The sequence below is a fragment of the Phalacrocorax carbo genome, chromosome 1, assembly GCF_963921805.1.
Source record: "Phalacrocorax carbo chromosome 1, bPhaCar2.1, whole genome shotgun sequence".
NCBI lineage: Eukaryota > Metazoa > Chordata > Aves > Suliformes > Phalacrocoracidae > Phalacrocorax > Phalacrocorax carbo.
In genome coordinates, this window is record NC_087513.1 from 153,939,682 (window position 1) to 153,953,529 (window position 13,848).

General features: G+C 37.1%; 1 protein-coding gene across 4 annotated transcripts in view; it reads right to left on the minus strand.

The window, feature by feature from the left end:
• MYO16 (myosin XVI) overlaps positions 1-13,848 on the minus strand; it is a 418,633-nt gene that overhangs the window by 54,369 nt on the left and 350,416 nt on the right. For all 4 annotated transcript variants that reach the window (XM_064440435.1, XM_064440442.1, XM_064440450.1 and 1 more), the window contains exons 28-29: positions 12,639-12,738; positions 1,522-1,618 (exon numbers count right to left, since the gene is read on the minus strand). In XM_064440435.1, coding sequence (XP_064296505.1) covers positions 1,522-1,618; positions 12,639-12,738 — 197 coding nt within the window. The remainder of the gene's footprint in view (positions 1-1,521; positions 1,619-12,638; positions 12,739-13,848) is intronic.

Sequence of the window (13,848 nt, forward strand, 5' to 3'; positions counted from 1 at the left end):
TATCCTATTCCCAAACTGCCAGAGCTCTTTGGCATGCTAATTCTGCAAGTTTACAATTGTACCTGTTTGCAAAGGGCAGCTTACTACAAGAGCTAAGGGCGTGAAATTAATGTCTAGCTACTCCTTACTCATGCAAGTTCCTGATTTTCTCAGTTTTCCCAGACGATAAAAAAACATGTAGATGAGCCATAGCTTTGATAAAAAGCTTTAAACACATAGTTTTGGTGAAGACGACTTTTCAAGTTAGCTTAATTAAGGAAAGCTAGAAGCAAAGCCAAAATAATTTTTTTTTGTAAGGAGCCAAGAAGACCTATTATCTTCATTCTTCAGGCAGGGTTTGGTAGATGTCTGTTCTCTTACCTCTGCAAAATACGGACATATCTAAGGATGTTTTACATTTTGGTGTAGGGTTATATTAAAGCAGTCTGTCTGCAGGTTGGACTCTGAAAGGTAAATATTTCCTTTCTTTGATAAGTCAGCATAAGAAGGGAAAGAGAATAAATCCTTATTGCTTTTCTAAATGTGTGAATACAACAGGGTCATTTGTGTAAAATATCAGGCACAAGTTCTATATCCAGTGGAGCCATGGCCTGTGTTAACTGTCAGTCTCCACATACACTGTTGAACTGCTATGATTTGGATTCCACCTGCTTCAAGTTTTCTCTTGGTTTCCTCTTTTTCACTCTGTGCTTACAGTGAAGAACAGATAGTTAAAATGAAAGGGGTTTATATATTCATAAGTCTGCAGTATTATGTATCTGACTAAAAAAAAACCCAAGATAAGCCTTTGTCTTTTTAATTTCCTTTAAAAAATTGATAATGGGAATTGTTGCAGACATCAGCCAATTAGATAAATAATGCCTTGTGTGAAGAAAGCTTCTTCAAACAAAGCAATATTCACATTTTCAGTAGTTATTCGAGATTTTGATAGGAAATGGAAAAGAAGTAACAGTAAATCAGGAGGCAGTGTATAATGCCTCCTTTTAAAAATGTGCCAAAAAATGTCAGTGTGACCTTAGAGAAAATGCAGGCATAAAAGGGGGGAAGAAATGCCTAAAATTAAAAAAACGAGCACTGTCAAACATGAAAGCTGTAAGAAAAGGGGAAAATAAAGACAACTAAACATTAAATTATTAGCTTTGTATTCACTGGAGATATACTTGAGCACATTGCAATTTGGTATCATTGTTACGCTATTTTATTTGCAACAAGAAGTTAAAGGTGATATCAATGCCTTGAAAAATCACCGAACATACTTTAAAAAGCAAATAGTCAAGATGCCCTAAGTTTTAATAACAGTCAACAGTTTGCCATAAAATTATGTTTGACAGACAGAAAGTGCAAGCATCAATATTAGTATAATCTCAAAAAAATCTGTATAAGTAGTTGGCTGGAAATATGGCTGTAGTGGAATGTATAAAATACAGTGACTATTCAAAGGAGGAGAATTTTTTTTGTTATGCAATATTCTGCTCAGTGTACAAAGCAACAGCTCAGGAATACTTGTTCTGCAATTGTTACCTTTTTGGCAGGTTATAATTTTCTTCTGAAGCTGAAGGCACAAATCGTTGAGATGGTCAGCTTGCCAGTATTTAAGAAACACTTTTCGGACTCCTATCTGGAATACAAACAGCAGGGAAACCTTCACCATCAACAAAAGGGCCAAACCGATGACAGGTAAATAATGATAGCATGTATACAATCCAGCTAAGGGTTGAGATGAGATCTGCAATTTAAGAACAGTACAATGCCAATACTTGTACAGAGAGGTAGCATCACTGGGTTGAATAAAAGATGTATTCAGAAAGGACAAGCAAGCTGTCAGACACACAGTCCCCCTTCAGTTCCAAAAACATCCAGAACAAATGCTACAATCTTCACGTACAGGTTGGAAAAAAAAAAGCATTCTGAATGTTATTACCTTAATGTGTTAGACAACGCAATAGAAAATAAGGTTTAGCTTTTATAAACCAGGAGGACGTAGGCAAGGAGAAAGGTGGCAAACCATAAACCCACGTGGAGAAGAAAATGGTAACAGACCACTGCCATCTGTGGAACAGGAAGAATTTAGCCCAAATTTGAGTGTGGGAGAAACTCAGCTGCTGTTAGTGAGTAAGGTTCCTAATGTCCAGTACAGTTATGAATCCTGGTTCCCAGCCTTGCCTGCTGAAGCTGTTCTGCAGGTCTCCTTTTAGAATCAGAGACAGGGGGACTCCTTTGTGAAAAATAATCTCCAAAGTATTGATTGAGTGTATGAGCTTATTCTGGTGCTATCTAGCTTCTTTGTTTAACTCCTCTAGTTCTTGAGGGTCTTAATAACAATCATTAGACGTTCTTCCCCCTTTACAGAAAGATTTAGCTGGTTAGACAAAAAGAAAACACTTTCCTTTTGATACCTTCTGAACATGCTGAAACAATCCTTAAAAATTCTTTTCTATATAGTCTTCAAAAGCATTCCTTTCTAATAGCTTTAAAAAAACCCACCACACACAAACAAGCTACTCTACAAACAGTAAGTAACTAAAAAACCTGGATAAGTAATGTTTTTTTTAATACCATTTTCTTCTCAGGGATTTTGTAGAAGAAGCTTTCCTTTGCTCCTTAGAAATAAAAGGAGCACTACCAAGGAACTGTGCTATCCTGTGAAGATTACAGCTTCTGTCTAATTTTGTACGGCTAATAGGCATAGTGATTAATTAATACAAGCCTGTCTGAAATTGCAGAAATTCATTCCAACTCTTCATTCTCTGCAGCTCACAAGTTCAGTCTCTACTCATTGCGCCGTCCTGCTCCGCTGTTGTTTTTTAAGTATAGATCTGGGAGGCGGGTATCAGCAGGGAGACTGTCACACCTTTTCACCTAATTGTTTTTAATCCCAACACTGTTGTCAGATGAACACCACTGGTAATGATGAACTACAGAAAGCCAGGACATACATACCGTGCCTAAATTCCATTAAAAAATTTCTTAAATGACTGGGGCTTAAATGTCTTAAATGTCCTTTGGCTTCCCTTCTTTCTACTCTAGAGAGAAACTATTTTGAATCAAATGTCTTTAAAAGTCTCTAATCCTGAAGCTGGAGCTGACATATGACGACGGTGCAACTGTTAGTCTTTTAGTTACAATCAGATGCACTTGAATGGCAAAATTGTAATGTTTTCTAACCCTTTTTTTCTGCTAGTATCTCTTTTCCCAGTAAAATAGGCCTTTTTTTCTTATTGCAAAGTGTGTGAAGGCAAAATGATAAAAACTACATTGTACTTGTCTTGCCGTTGTAGAAACTCATAAATAGGGAATAGGCTTTCTTTGCATGGTGGAAAATGCCTGGAAGAGCTGTTTTAGAAAACTGTGCAGCTACAGAAATACTAATGTAATTTAGCTATTCCAGAGCAGCTTATTCATTCAGACTATCTATTCTGGAATAATCCTTCTGCTCACAACCCACAGTTATTATTCCAGAACAATATTGCCTTTTCCTAGATCTTGTTTCTACAATGGTAGCTACCCTGGTAAAATATTGTCTTTATAGTTGCTTAATAGATTATCTTGAGTGATGCCTTCTAATTTTTAACTTCATATTCATCTGAGGCGCTCTCACTGAGATTTCATTGTGCTCTCATACTCTGCTGTCAGGGACATACTCTCATCTTCATTTTCTTTACTTGTGACTTCCAACAAAAGTTTTCACTTTTCTACCTGTGCCTTCAAAATTCTCTTTTGCCTGGTTGTCTTAGCACTCTGACTTCTTCATCCGTCATTTATTCTGGAATCTGCTTCTTTCCCAGGGTTTGCTAAATTTCCTTAGGAATCTTTCCTTTTGTCCCCACTTCTTGTCCTCTGTATTTCCTCAAAAAGTTCTGAGAAAAAGAGGTTAACCGCCTTCTTCTTCAGTTTAAATTTGCTTCTCTTTTAAACAGCTAATCCTGTATCATGAACAAGCAAACTTTCCATGTTTTTCCCAGCAAACCATGTCAATTTTCTCTTCTCTTCCCATTAAGTATTCTATTTTCATGCCTTCAACTTTATTCCAGGATACCAGAAGTCCACCTTGGCTCCTCCCACCACATCCACTCTGTCACTAAACCCTGCAAATTCTGTAATAATTGCTCATCAAAGAACCATTTTTTCCATCCATCTTGTCAAAATGCATATTGAACTTTCCTTATTAGCAGCTTTGGCTACTAAACCCTCCATCTCCTTGCTCATATCACCTTAAATGCAGAATTCTTCTATAAGAATAACTGAATTATTAACTTGTAATCATTAATTGTTAACTGTAATTAAATTATCATCTAGTTATAATTACCATTTGTATCTGAGTAGCTCTCAGACAGCCAAAGCCTGGATACAAATACTTAATAAAATCATATTCTTTTACTCTGATCATTTTTTCTCTTTATATTCCACTTTTCCTTTCCAGAAACCCTCTACATCACATTGGAGCCTTTTTCCCTGCCTCTGTCTCAGGCCTATGACAAATCACCCACTTTTTCCTCATTTCTGCCTCTTTCCCTCTATTCCTCAAAATGCTTGTTTCTCCCCTTACTTCCTTACTGGAAATCTCTAAAACATTCCTCTCTATTAGGTCAATATAATGGTATTTTGACAATAGAACAGAGGATGAATAATTACATTTTGAAACCTTAAATAACCCCTGATTACTAGCAATGCCAATGGCAAAATTAACAACCCCATTCTTGATTAGTTTAATAATTAACACACTAGTCACACCTAGGCTATATTTCAAATGTGCAGCTTAACACTGAGCTGCAATATATTTTGCAGCGTGCAGTCACAAAATCACAGTCAAGACAATTGCTCAGGCTTATGGTCACTTTATCTACCAGTGTCTGGCGTTGTAGAGTCACAAAGCTAGCTAGGGGACATAGAAAACATTAACGCTCTTTTCTCCCATCCTACACCATAGGAACAATATAAATGGAGTTATTGTGGCATCACTTATGCTATGAACTTCATTAGTAGAAGCCTGCTATGATTTTTAAGTGAATGAAGAAATATAAAATGTCAATACAAATTCACTTTTACATTCGGATAAAAGCTATTTATAGATTTTACATCATATGCCAGATATATTGAAAGCAGAGCTCTAGACAGAAGCATGTATAGAAGAAACTGCTATAACACATTTGATTATGTCAGTATGGCTGGAGGTCTGTGTTGCTTAGCCTTTGAACTAAATCGGATACCTTCTAAAGGTGACCGAAACAAGCTAGTCTCACTGCCCTCTGTGCAGTTCTGGTGTTCAGTGACGGTAAAAATGCTGAAAAATGTTGGAATTTCATATGCCAGGTATCAAAATAGTTTTTGAGGCTGGCACCTGTCTTCATTCTGTCTTTTCTCTAATCACAAAACGTTTCCTGCTTGCCTAGGGGAAAAAAAGGTTAAAGCGTTCTTCCACCGAAGCACTCACTTTTCAATACTTTCTGGACTACAAAGTACTCTCATCTGAGTCTGAAATTTTAATGTCATTCAGACTCCTGTAAAAGTAAACCATCTGTGAATTACAGTCATGGTTATTTTAATTAGAAAAGCATTAGGGTTTTAAATGTTATTTTTCAAAATGACACATTTTTTAAAGATTAAGTAAAATTGTCATTGATGACTACCAAAGCTTCAATTACTGCTACAGGCCTCCTTTTTTTTTTTCCTGGGAGGAAGGAGAAAGGATGGGAGGGAGCTGTTCTTTCTCTCTTTCTTCTTTCTATTTTTTTTTTTTTTTATTTTACAGAAAAGGTGTAGGATGTAGAAGTACAGACATTCTAAACTATGGAATGGATGCTGAGATGGTGTGTAGGTGGCATGGAGGCAGTATTAGCTCATACTTAATAGGTGTCAAGGGAATCTGTAAAGCTGTTCTTTAGTTTAAAAAAGGCAATTTGTGGGAGTGCTGTGTGTTTCTGGCAGTACATTCAAAATAGCTACCTACAAAAGACAGAGAACTATAATCTAATGATATTTTACACAATGACACACATTTTCACAGTGCATTAATGAAATGTAGAAAAAAGCCTTAAAACTATTGTAAAATGTGTCTTTTTGCAGTGCACATGTCTGCAAAAATATTATAATGACAAACACATTTACAGGGTACTGATCTTTTACAAGGACTGAAATGTTATTTTTAAAGCCTTACTCTCTCTGCTTTATTTGTTAGCTTTTCTTCACACATTTTAAGAGTCCTCCTTTGTTTCTGGCAAACTAGTAACCTTGCACCATGGTACAAGCTGAATAAACCTACAGTTTAGCATACCTTATGTATGGCTTTAATATAAAGCATGGGAGTAGTCCAGTATTCACGCAAGTGACGTTAAGCATTTATGTAAGCACTTGTCAGGAGTTGGACTTTAGGGAGAAAAACTGTCACTCACCTCTCTGGGAAAGGGCAGAAAGATGGTCGTTCCTTTTCCAAAAACTGTACAAATGTCACAGCTCTTTGCACTTTTGCAATGACAAAAAGGACTGCCCTTCGTCACTTGATCAATGGAAGTGATCAAGAAATATAAGATGCATGCAAAAAATACTCAGTGGCGGAAACCCTACCCCAGTTTTCACTCGTGGGAGCCCTGCACTTACTGGACCTAGTCTTTCAAAATTCTAGAGATAGACATATCACCAAAAGAAACAATGTGAATATGTCCCTCTGTGTGAAGTATAGGCAACAGGGACAGTGATGGCAGAGAAAGTAAGCTCTGAGGTAGGAGACTGGAAAACTAAACCCAGATAAATTAGGGATGAACTAGCAATCATAAGCACACCCTGAAAGGTGGACAGAGAGAAGGAGGAATATATTCTAGAGGGAAAAAATTACAGAAATAGGAATCAAAAATAGAGTTCTGTGTTGAAAGTTTGAGAGCTTGTGAGCTCTCTGAGGTCAAAGTGAACCATCCATCCTATTCTCTGGCCAAGGGGATAGGATGGACTTGCATTTTCTGGCACAAAATAGCTGCTGAGAAACTTGCAGGTGGTGGCTGGCCCCGGCCACCCTTTTGGTAGCACTGGTGATGTCCAAACTCACTCTGTGGCGATTTCTGCTACTAGCAAATTATTTCCAGGAATATAATGAGATGATATAATGGGACAAAGATAAAATGGAACAATGTCATTTTTCTGACATAAGTCAAAGTATGAGGGAAATGTAGACACTGGTGCTTTAATCATTTACCGTTAGTCTGGAAACTCCTCCTGGGATTTCTTTTTTTTTTTTTTTTTTTTAATGTGATCTTCATAATTTACTTAATTTTAAAACTGCCCAAAAAGAAAGTTGACATTGACTTCCAGCACAGTTAAAATCAAGAAATGATAAATTAACAAACTGACAGACAATTTATGAGTACTCAAAGATTTCCCACTTGAGGGAAAAAAAGAGTTAAGAATCCCCTATATATTACCTTGCTTGTAAAGTACTCTAGTACTTCATCATATCATGTACAGAGCAATTTATAAATCTATAGATGGCATAACCATTTTCATTTTAAGCCAAAATAAACAGTTCTGTTTAACAAATAACTTCAAAGTCTCTCTGTACTAAGCACACAGTTTACATATGTATGATTTCATATACTTCTGCTCATTTCTCTGATTTAATCATATGCCACTTACATTCTATACTCTTCTATTTAATCATAAATATACTTTTCCCAAAACAGACTCTGGTATGCTAATATTGTGTATTAATATAATGAAATTTAAAAAAGACAGCTGTATCAAATCCAATAAATGAAACACCTGTAGGTCAGTAAGGAAGTGTGATTGTTTTTGTGACTGCTAAGAACTGTGGATCAGTAACTTCATTTTCTTTCTGCAGTTCTAGAAGTGCTAGAAGAATTTAAAATCTCTACATGGACTTCTGTTATTTCCCCTTAGTGAGGGCTTATTCTCTGTTTTAACAATCTTTTTGAGTGAAAGAAGTTCAATAATACAGCTCCACACTGGCAAAGATCATCTCCCCAGAAACACTGCAGGCTCCTGAAACAACTCTAGCAGTGTCTGTAGCTATAAAAACGTGAACTGGCACTAACACAATATCTATCTCATGCAGCTACCTGATGCTGATTTGGAGCTTCATAAAAATGTTCTGACTTCCCTGTACTGCTTATTTCATACCTGATGCGTCTTTGGATCACCTGATTCAAACTTAAGACTTGTCTTAAGCCTTTCTTTATCCAAAATGAGTGATCTCTTGCATTCAGAGTTCAAGGCTACTGAAAAGAAGGAGTCATTGTGAATTAGAAGTAGCAGGCTGAAAATTTGAAAGATAAACTAAGACAAAGCTTTTATTAGACATTTTTTAATGGCTCCTATCTTTTAACCAGACAAGTATTTTGAGAAGTCAAAGGCTGAAAGATTCATTTTTAGTGAAGTCTAGCCTTTGCAGCACTTTATTTAACAGCTACACGGTATAGCAAGAGCAAATTAAATTGATGCTTTGTTTTACTTCTCGTATAATACAAGTTGTTTGCATTTTGGCAGTCTCCAGCTGAAGTAACTGAGAAGGGTTAATGGCAGACCACTGACCTTAGCTAAACAAAATGTAAAGCTCCAAGTTTTGATGAGAAAGCTCAGTAAGCTCTGAGCTAACTCTCCTTTATTGGATTTATATTTGCAAGCTTAACAGTGTGAGGAATGATAATCCAAGCAAATGAAAGTTTCCTTATGTCAGTAAAAAAAGCCAAGGACTGTTTGTACCCCATACTTCTCCCAAAGCTCAATAATGTTTGCAAGCTAGTCATGCTATTAGGATTGTAGGCTCTGCTTAACTAATACACCACTGCATGACAATAAATGAATGCAGCATTGAAAATGTGGGTTTCCTAATGTAAAGGCCTTTGGATGTTCTGTAGGGCAGAAGATTCTTCTGCTTTACATGAAACAACCAGTACTTCCACTCAATTTGACTCTCAAGTTACTACATATCATCTTGCTCCTTCTAACATTAATAGCAAAACCCTCACTGACTTCTCCAGGGGTCAAACAAGTCTATTACTTTCACTCTGTCTGGAGTAGGAGTGGTTTGCTTTGATTTAGAAATTTGATTTTCTTTTACATTGGGTGTGCTTAAAACTCACAGCAAGTAGCTAAGCTTGTCATGATCAAGTATATATTGAAGCTGAAGGAACACCGTATCTAGGCAGTGCACGGAGTCAGGATGCAAAAACGGCCTTTTACTAATAGTTCCGCACTTTAGAATTTCTAAGTTAAGCTAAGTGCATGACTGAAACTGCATAGTGTGCCAGCTTCAATGAAGCAGCTATTTTATTGTCCTAGTTATCTCCAACTCAGCTTACCCAACTCAGCTTAACATTTCATAAACCTATCAACACTTCCCCAGTACTTTCTTCAAACACAGAAGCTGCTGAATCAAGCACCAGACATTGGCTAGCCGATAATGTTCGCTCTTATGCTCTACTAAACTGTAGAAAATAAACCAGAATTGGATTCTTATATTGGATCTTCTTCACTTGTTCTCCATTTTTAAACAGTATTTAAAAGAAGAGATAGAACTTGTTCTGTGAGTAGGATCTGGGTTTTGTTGTTTTGTTTGTTAATAAAACACTCTCTAAACAGAACTTACATGAGAAAGAAAAGATAAATTGTTAAGCAGGAGATAAGTACAAAGAAACCATCTTCTTTACTCATTTTTGGGCTCTCGCTTTAAAACACTGATTTACTTTCCTGTTCCCCAAGTTAATATCACCTTTCACAAAATGGGATTGTGAGGTACAGTATTAGAAGGAAGTTAAATGAAGTATCCAAATTCCTGCCTCTGTTGATGAGTTTATTGGCAACCTCGTCCTCTGATGATGGCATATAAGCAGGAGTTTTATTGTAGATGTGTGTTGCTTTCTCCTAAACGTCATAATATTTGATGTGGATATTTCAGCTATCTGGGTTTTTGGTCAATTTATCTACCAGAATCTGCAACACGTCTTCAGGGAAGTGCAGGTAACAATGTTGGGGAAGACATTTTTTACTTATTCATGAACCCTGCATCAAACAGATTTTCAGTTCCAGCAGTGACTCATTTGAAGTAGATACTGCTGACAAAAATGGCTGAATAAACTGGTTGTGTGTGTAACTCCCTACTTCTTGGATGATTTTTAATGATGCACTACAGATGACTCCCTTCCTCTGGCTTTGCTAGCTGACATCATCCTGGGTTCCTAATTCCTCTTTTCCTTCCCTTTTTTCCTCCTCCTACCTTTTAAATTTTTTTTCCTCTTTTTTCAAAGTCCTCTGCTGTAAAAGCATAGAGGAGGGCACCCATGACAACTGCAGATTGTATAAGCTTCCTCATTTAGATTGTTATTTAAAGTTCAACTTCCATGATTAGTCAAATGAATCAAAAAGATAATTGAAAGAGAGAGATTGTGTGACACAGACGTTAGTCACTACTGCTGATAGTTGGGTATATGGTTTTGAATCACCTATACAAAACATATTGGTGTCAAGCTTGTATTCACTGGGCATTTGTCTGTAAGAAATTGTCTGGACTTAGTGTGAATTTTCTCCTAGATTTTTCTTCCATTATGGTTATTTTTCCATCTGTTTGTCATAGCTCTCTGTGTCTTGAAAAAGGTATAAGAAAAAGGTCACTCATTTTTTCAGACCTTGTTCCTTTCAGTTCAGTCTGTTGCCATGTGTTTCTTAGTCACTGAGTGACGATGGCATAACTCTCACCCCCAAACCCTCTTATTTCATGTAACTTATCAGAAACTCTTAAGAGTTTTGGTCCTTTCTGGTTTGAAGGACAATGCTTTATGCACTGCTGTAGTTTTGTATTTCTGACTTCTCCTGGTGTTAATGAGATTCTGGAATGAGAACCTCAAAATCTGTATGAGATCACAAGTTTCCGTCCTCTGCATGATGAAGGGATTTTGGTTTGCAATTTCCTTTTTACATTTTTGTCTTTCAAGGTTTCAGGCTTGTTTTCAAATGCCAGTCACTACAGAATCACTAGTTTTGAGCTGTAGGCTTTCACTGACGGTCAATTGCTTTTTTTTTTCTTGCTGTAACGCTGTTACTGGCTCTTGGGGAAATAAAACTCCATAGGCATCCTGCTCTGTGTTTTGTGACTGGAGCACAATATGTAATTACCATTACACAGCTTTTGCCCAACGTCAAGCTTGTAGCCCCACACAAGTTCTGAAGGTTAGTGGTACTCTCAGCTCCAGGTACTTGTAAGAGAAGGTACAGCTCCTAGATATTAATGACTATTTTTTATAGGGAACCTTGTGGCAATGATGCAAAACATACCCCTGAGCTGACTTAAGAAACCTGAGTAGGAAAAGCAAGTCTATTTTAATATTGTTGCCTTTTTCAGGGTCAATCCTTTTGCTCTTTGCTATTGAGGGAGTGGGACTATACGTGCCCACTATTTACTTTAGTGGTTAAAAGGGGACTTAAACAGCATTTTGACCAAAGAAAAATCTTCTTGTGTGTCCAAGATCAGGTGATCATGCATGTGTGCTCCTAACCTAGTGGGGGGCCTATCATTTTTCCTGTTATGACTAAGGAATCTGGGCCACTGAGAAACACCCATAGCACAAAGTCCAACATAGTCCTTGTCCTTCAGAAACAGTTGCAGAAACTTTTTTCTGGACATCTTAATGCTTAGAGGTCACACATAAATTGTAAGACCTATGTTAACCCCTTCCTTTTAAACTAATATTCCCAAAGCCTGTAGGAGTGTCCTAACCACTGTCCATTCCTGAACTTCATACCTTTCCCTGAGACTGGTCTGGATGTCCTCTTGTGGAATAGATTTCAATCCTCCTGGGCTGGGAAAAGACCTGAATCTGCAGCTCACACCACCTAGCAGAATGCTCTACACATTAAGTCACAGAAATCTTCCTTTCTGTACAATAGCTTATACAGTGCGTAAGGAAACACCATTTTCTTTAGAAATTGTGTATCTTAAAGAAATCAGTCCTGCTCAAGTGCAAAGGTACCCGAAGGAGATGACTGAGTACTCTGGACAAATGGAAACGCCCACCTTGCAATCCTCACGCTGGTGAGGATTAATTAAGATATAAATAGGGTAAGGAGACGGGATAGGAAGTTGAAAGCTTCCTGTTCAGTGTTTGGCTTCTTTTTTTACTTTATGTACAGCAACCCTAGGTACTTTGGTCTATCTCTGAATCAGCATGCTGGTACCTACAAAGGCACTGACTAGATGAGAAGTCCTAAGTAGTTGTTTTGATAACTAAAACTATAGCCTAAACTATAGTTTACCAACAGTTTGGCAAACTATAACATTTAGTACAGGATAAAGAAAATGTGCAGGTTGTTTGGGTTTTTTTTTTGTAATTCAGAAATCATTCAACCACTAAAATGTGGTTTTACCAGATACCTTTAAAGACCTGGAAGCAAATTTACACAATATATATGCTTAATTGAAAACTTTTCCTCCGCACAAGAATACACTGATTTTTTGACACAATGATCACAGCTACTCATATGCTAGAAAACCCAGAAAATCAGTTTGATTCTGTCCTGAAGCATATATTAAATGTCAAAAGAATATACTGCTGCAAAGGATCTGGTGGCTTGCCACAATGGAAATGACTCAGCTAGCTTGTTTAAAGAATGATATTTTAATTGCTTTGTAGATCACAAACCTGCCAGCCTTGTAATTTACACTGCTGAAGAACAAGACGACATCTCTCCTTGGCAGACAACTTCTTCTCTCCTGCTGCTGTATCAGCCAAATCTTTATACCTAGAAAAATCAGCAGAAGTAGAGTTACTCTAATGTTGGCCTCGTTGACATCTTTGCAGACGTTGCAGTTTTCCTTTGACTCTCAAATCTTTGATATCTGAACTGGAAGCTTAGGCTTCTCCTAGGGGGTGAAGAAAACAAGGCAGCCAATCACTTTAAATCTTTTATATTATTAGACATGACCTTGGCTAATAACAGTGTGGAACAAGTGATGCCTAAAACCCAGATTTGCTTCCTGTCAGTTGTTTGGATGCCTCACAGAAAATCAATGCAGGAAGAATGCAAAGCCTCACCAACCAATCTCATTGGTACTGAATTGGGTCACTGAAAGGAGGAAAATATTTTTTCAGTACGTGTCATATGACATATGCCCATTAAGGAGCAATTCCTAAGAAAGTGACATTGATAAAAATGTTTTCCATCAGTCTGAAACAGTTTTTTCTTTGTTTTGAACAAAAATTCTTATAGCAAAGAGACTTTAAGGAACACACTTGATCAGTTTACAATATTGGAAAGATCAAGAGGAGGCTTGATTACAGCATCGAGTACCTTCAAAGGCAGAAAATGCTAGATATTAAAGGGCTCTTTGATGTACCAGATAAAAGAAATAATGTAGGAAAAGGGAAGTCAAATAAAGTACAAAATTCAAATTTTAACTGTGGACTTATTACAGCATATTACTAAAGAAATGGAGGAATTTTATACATCTCGATGCTTCATATTATTATTATACTTTCTTGAAGGTATTCCTCAGTCTAGATCTGACTGGATGTAAATGAGCTGGAATGTTTTTTCATTACAAAAAGCCAGTTTTTGAAAAGGAAAGATTTTGCAAATGTGTCACTTTTGATTAAACTCCCAATGAAACAGGAGTAAGTTTTGAAGTTTACGTGCTAACTACATTTCGTGACAGTTATTTGGTTCCTTAACAGCTGAATTCACCTATAGTTCTGGTGCAACCCAAAACTGTGCTGTCATGGGACTGCTCACACAGACCATGGCAGGCAAAGCTGCAGGGTTGGAGTGATTCCAGGGACATCAGTGGTCTCAGGATCTGGAGCAACTCTGGAGCAACATCTGCAGGCAAACTGCTCTAAGGCCAAACTTCAT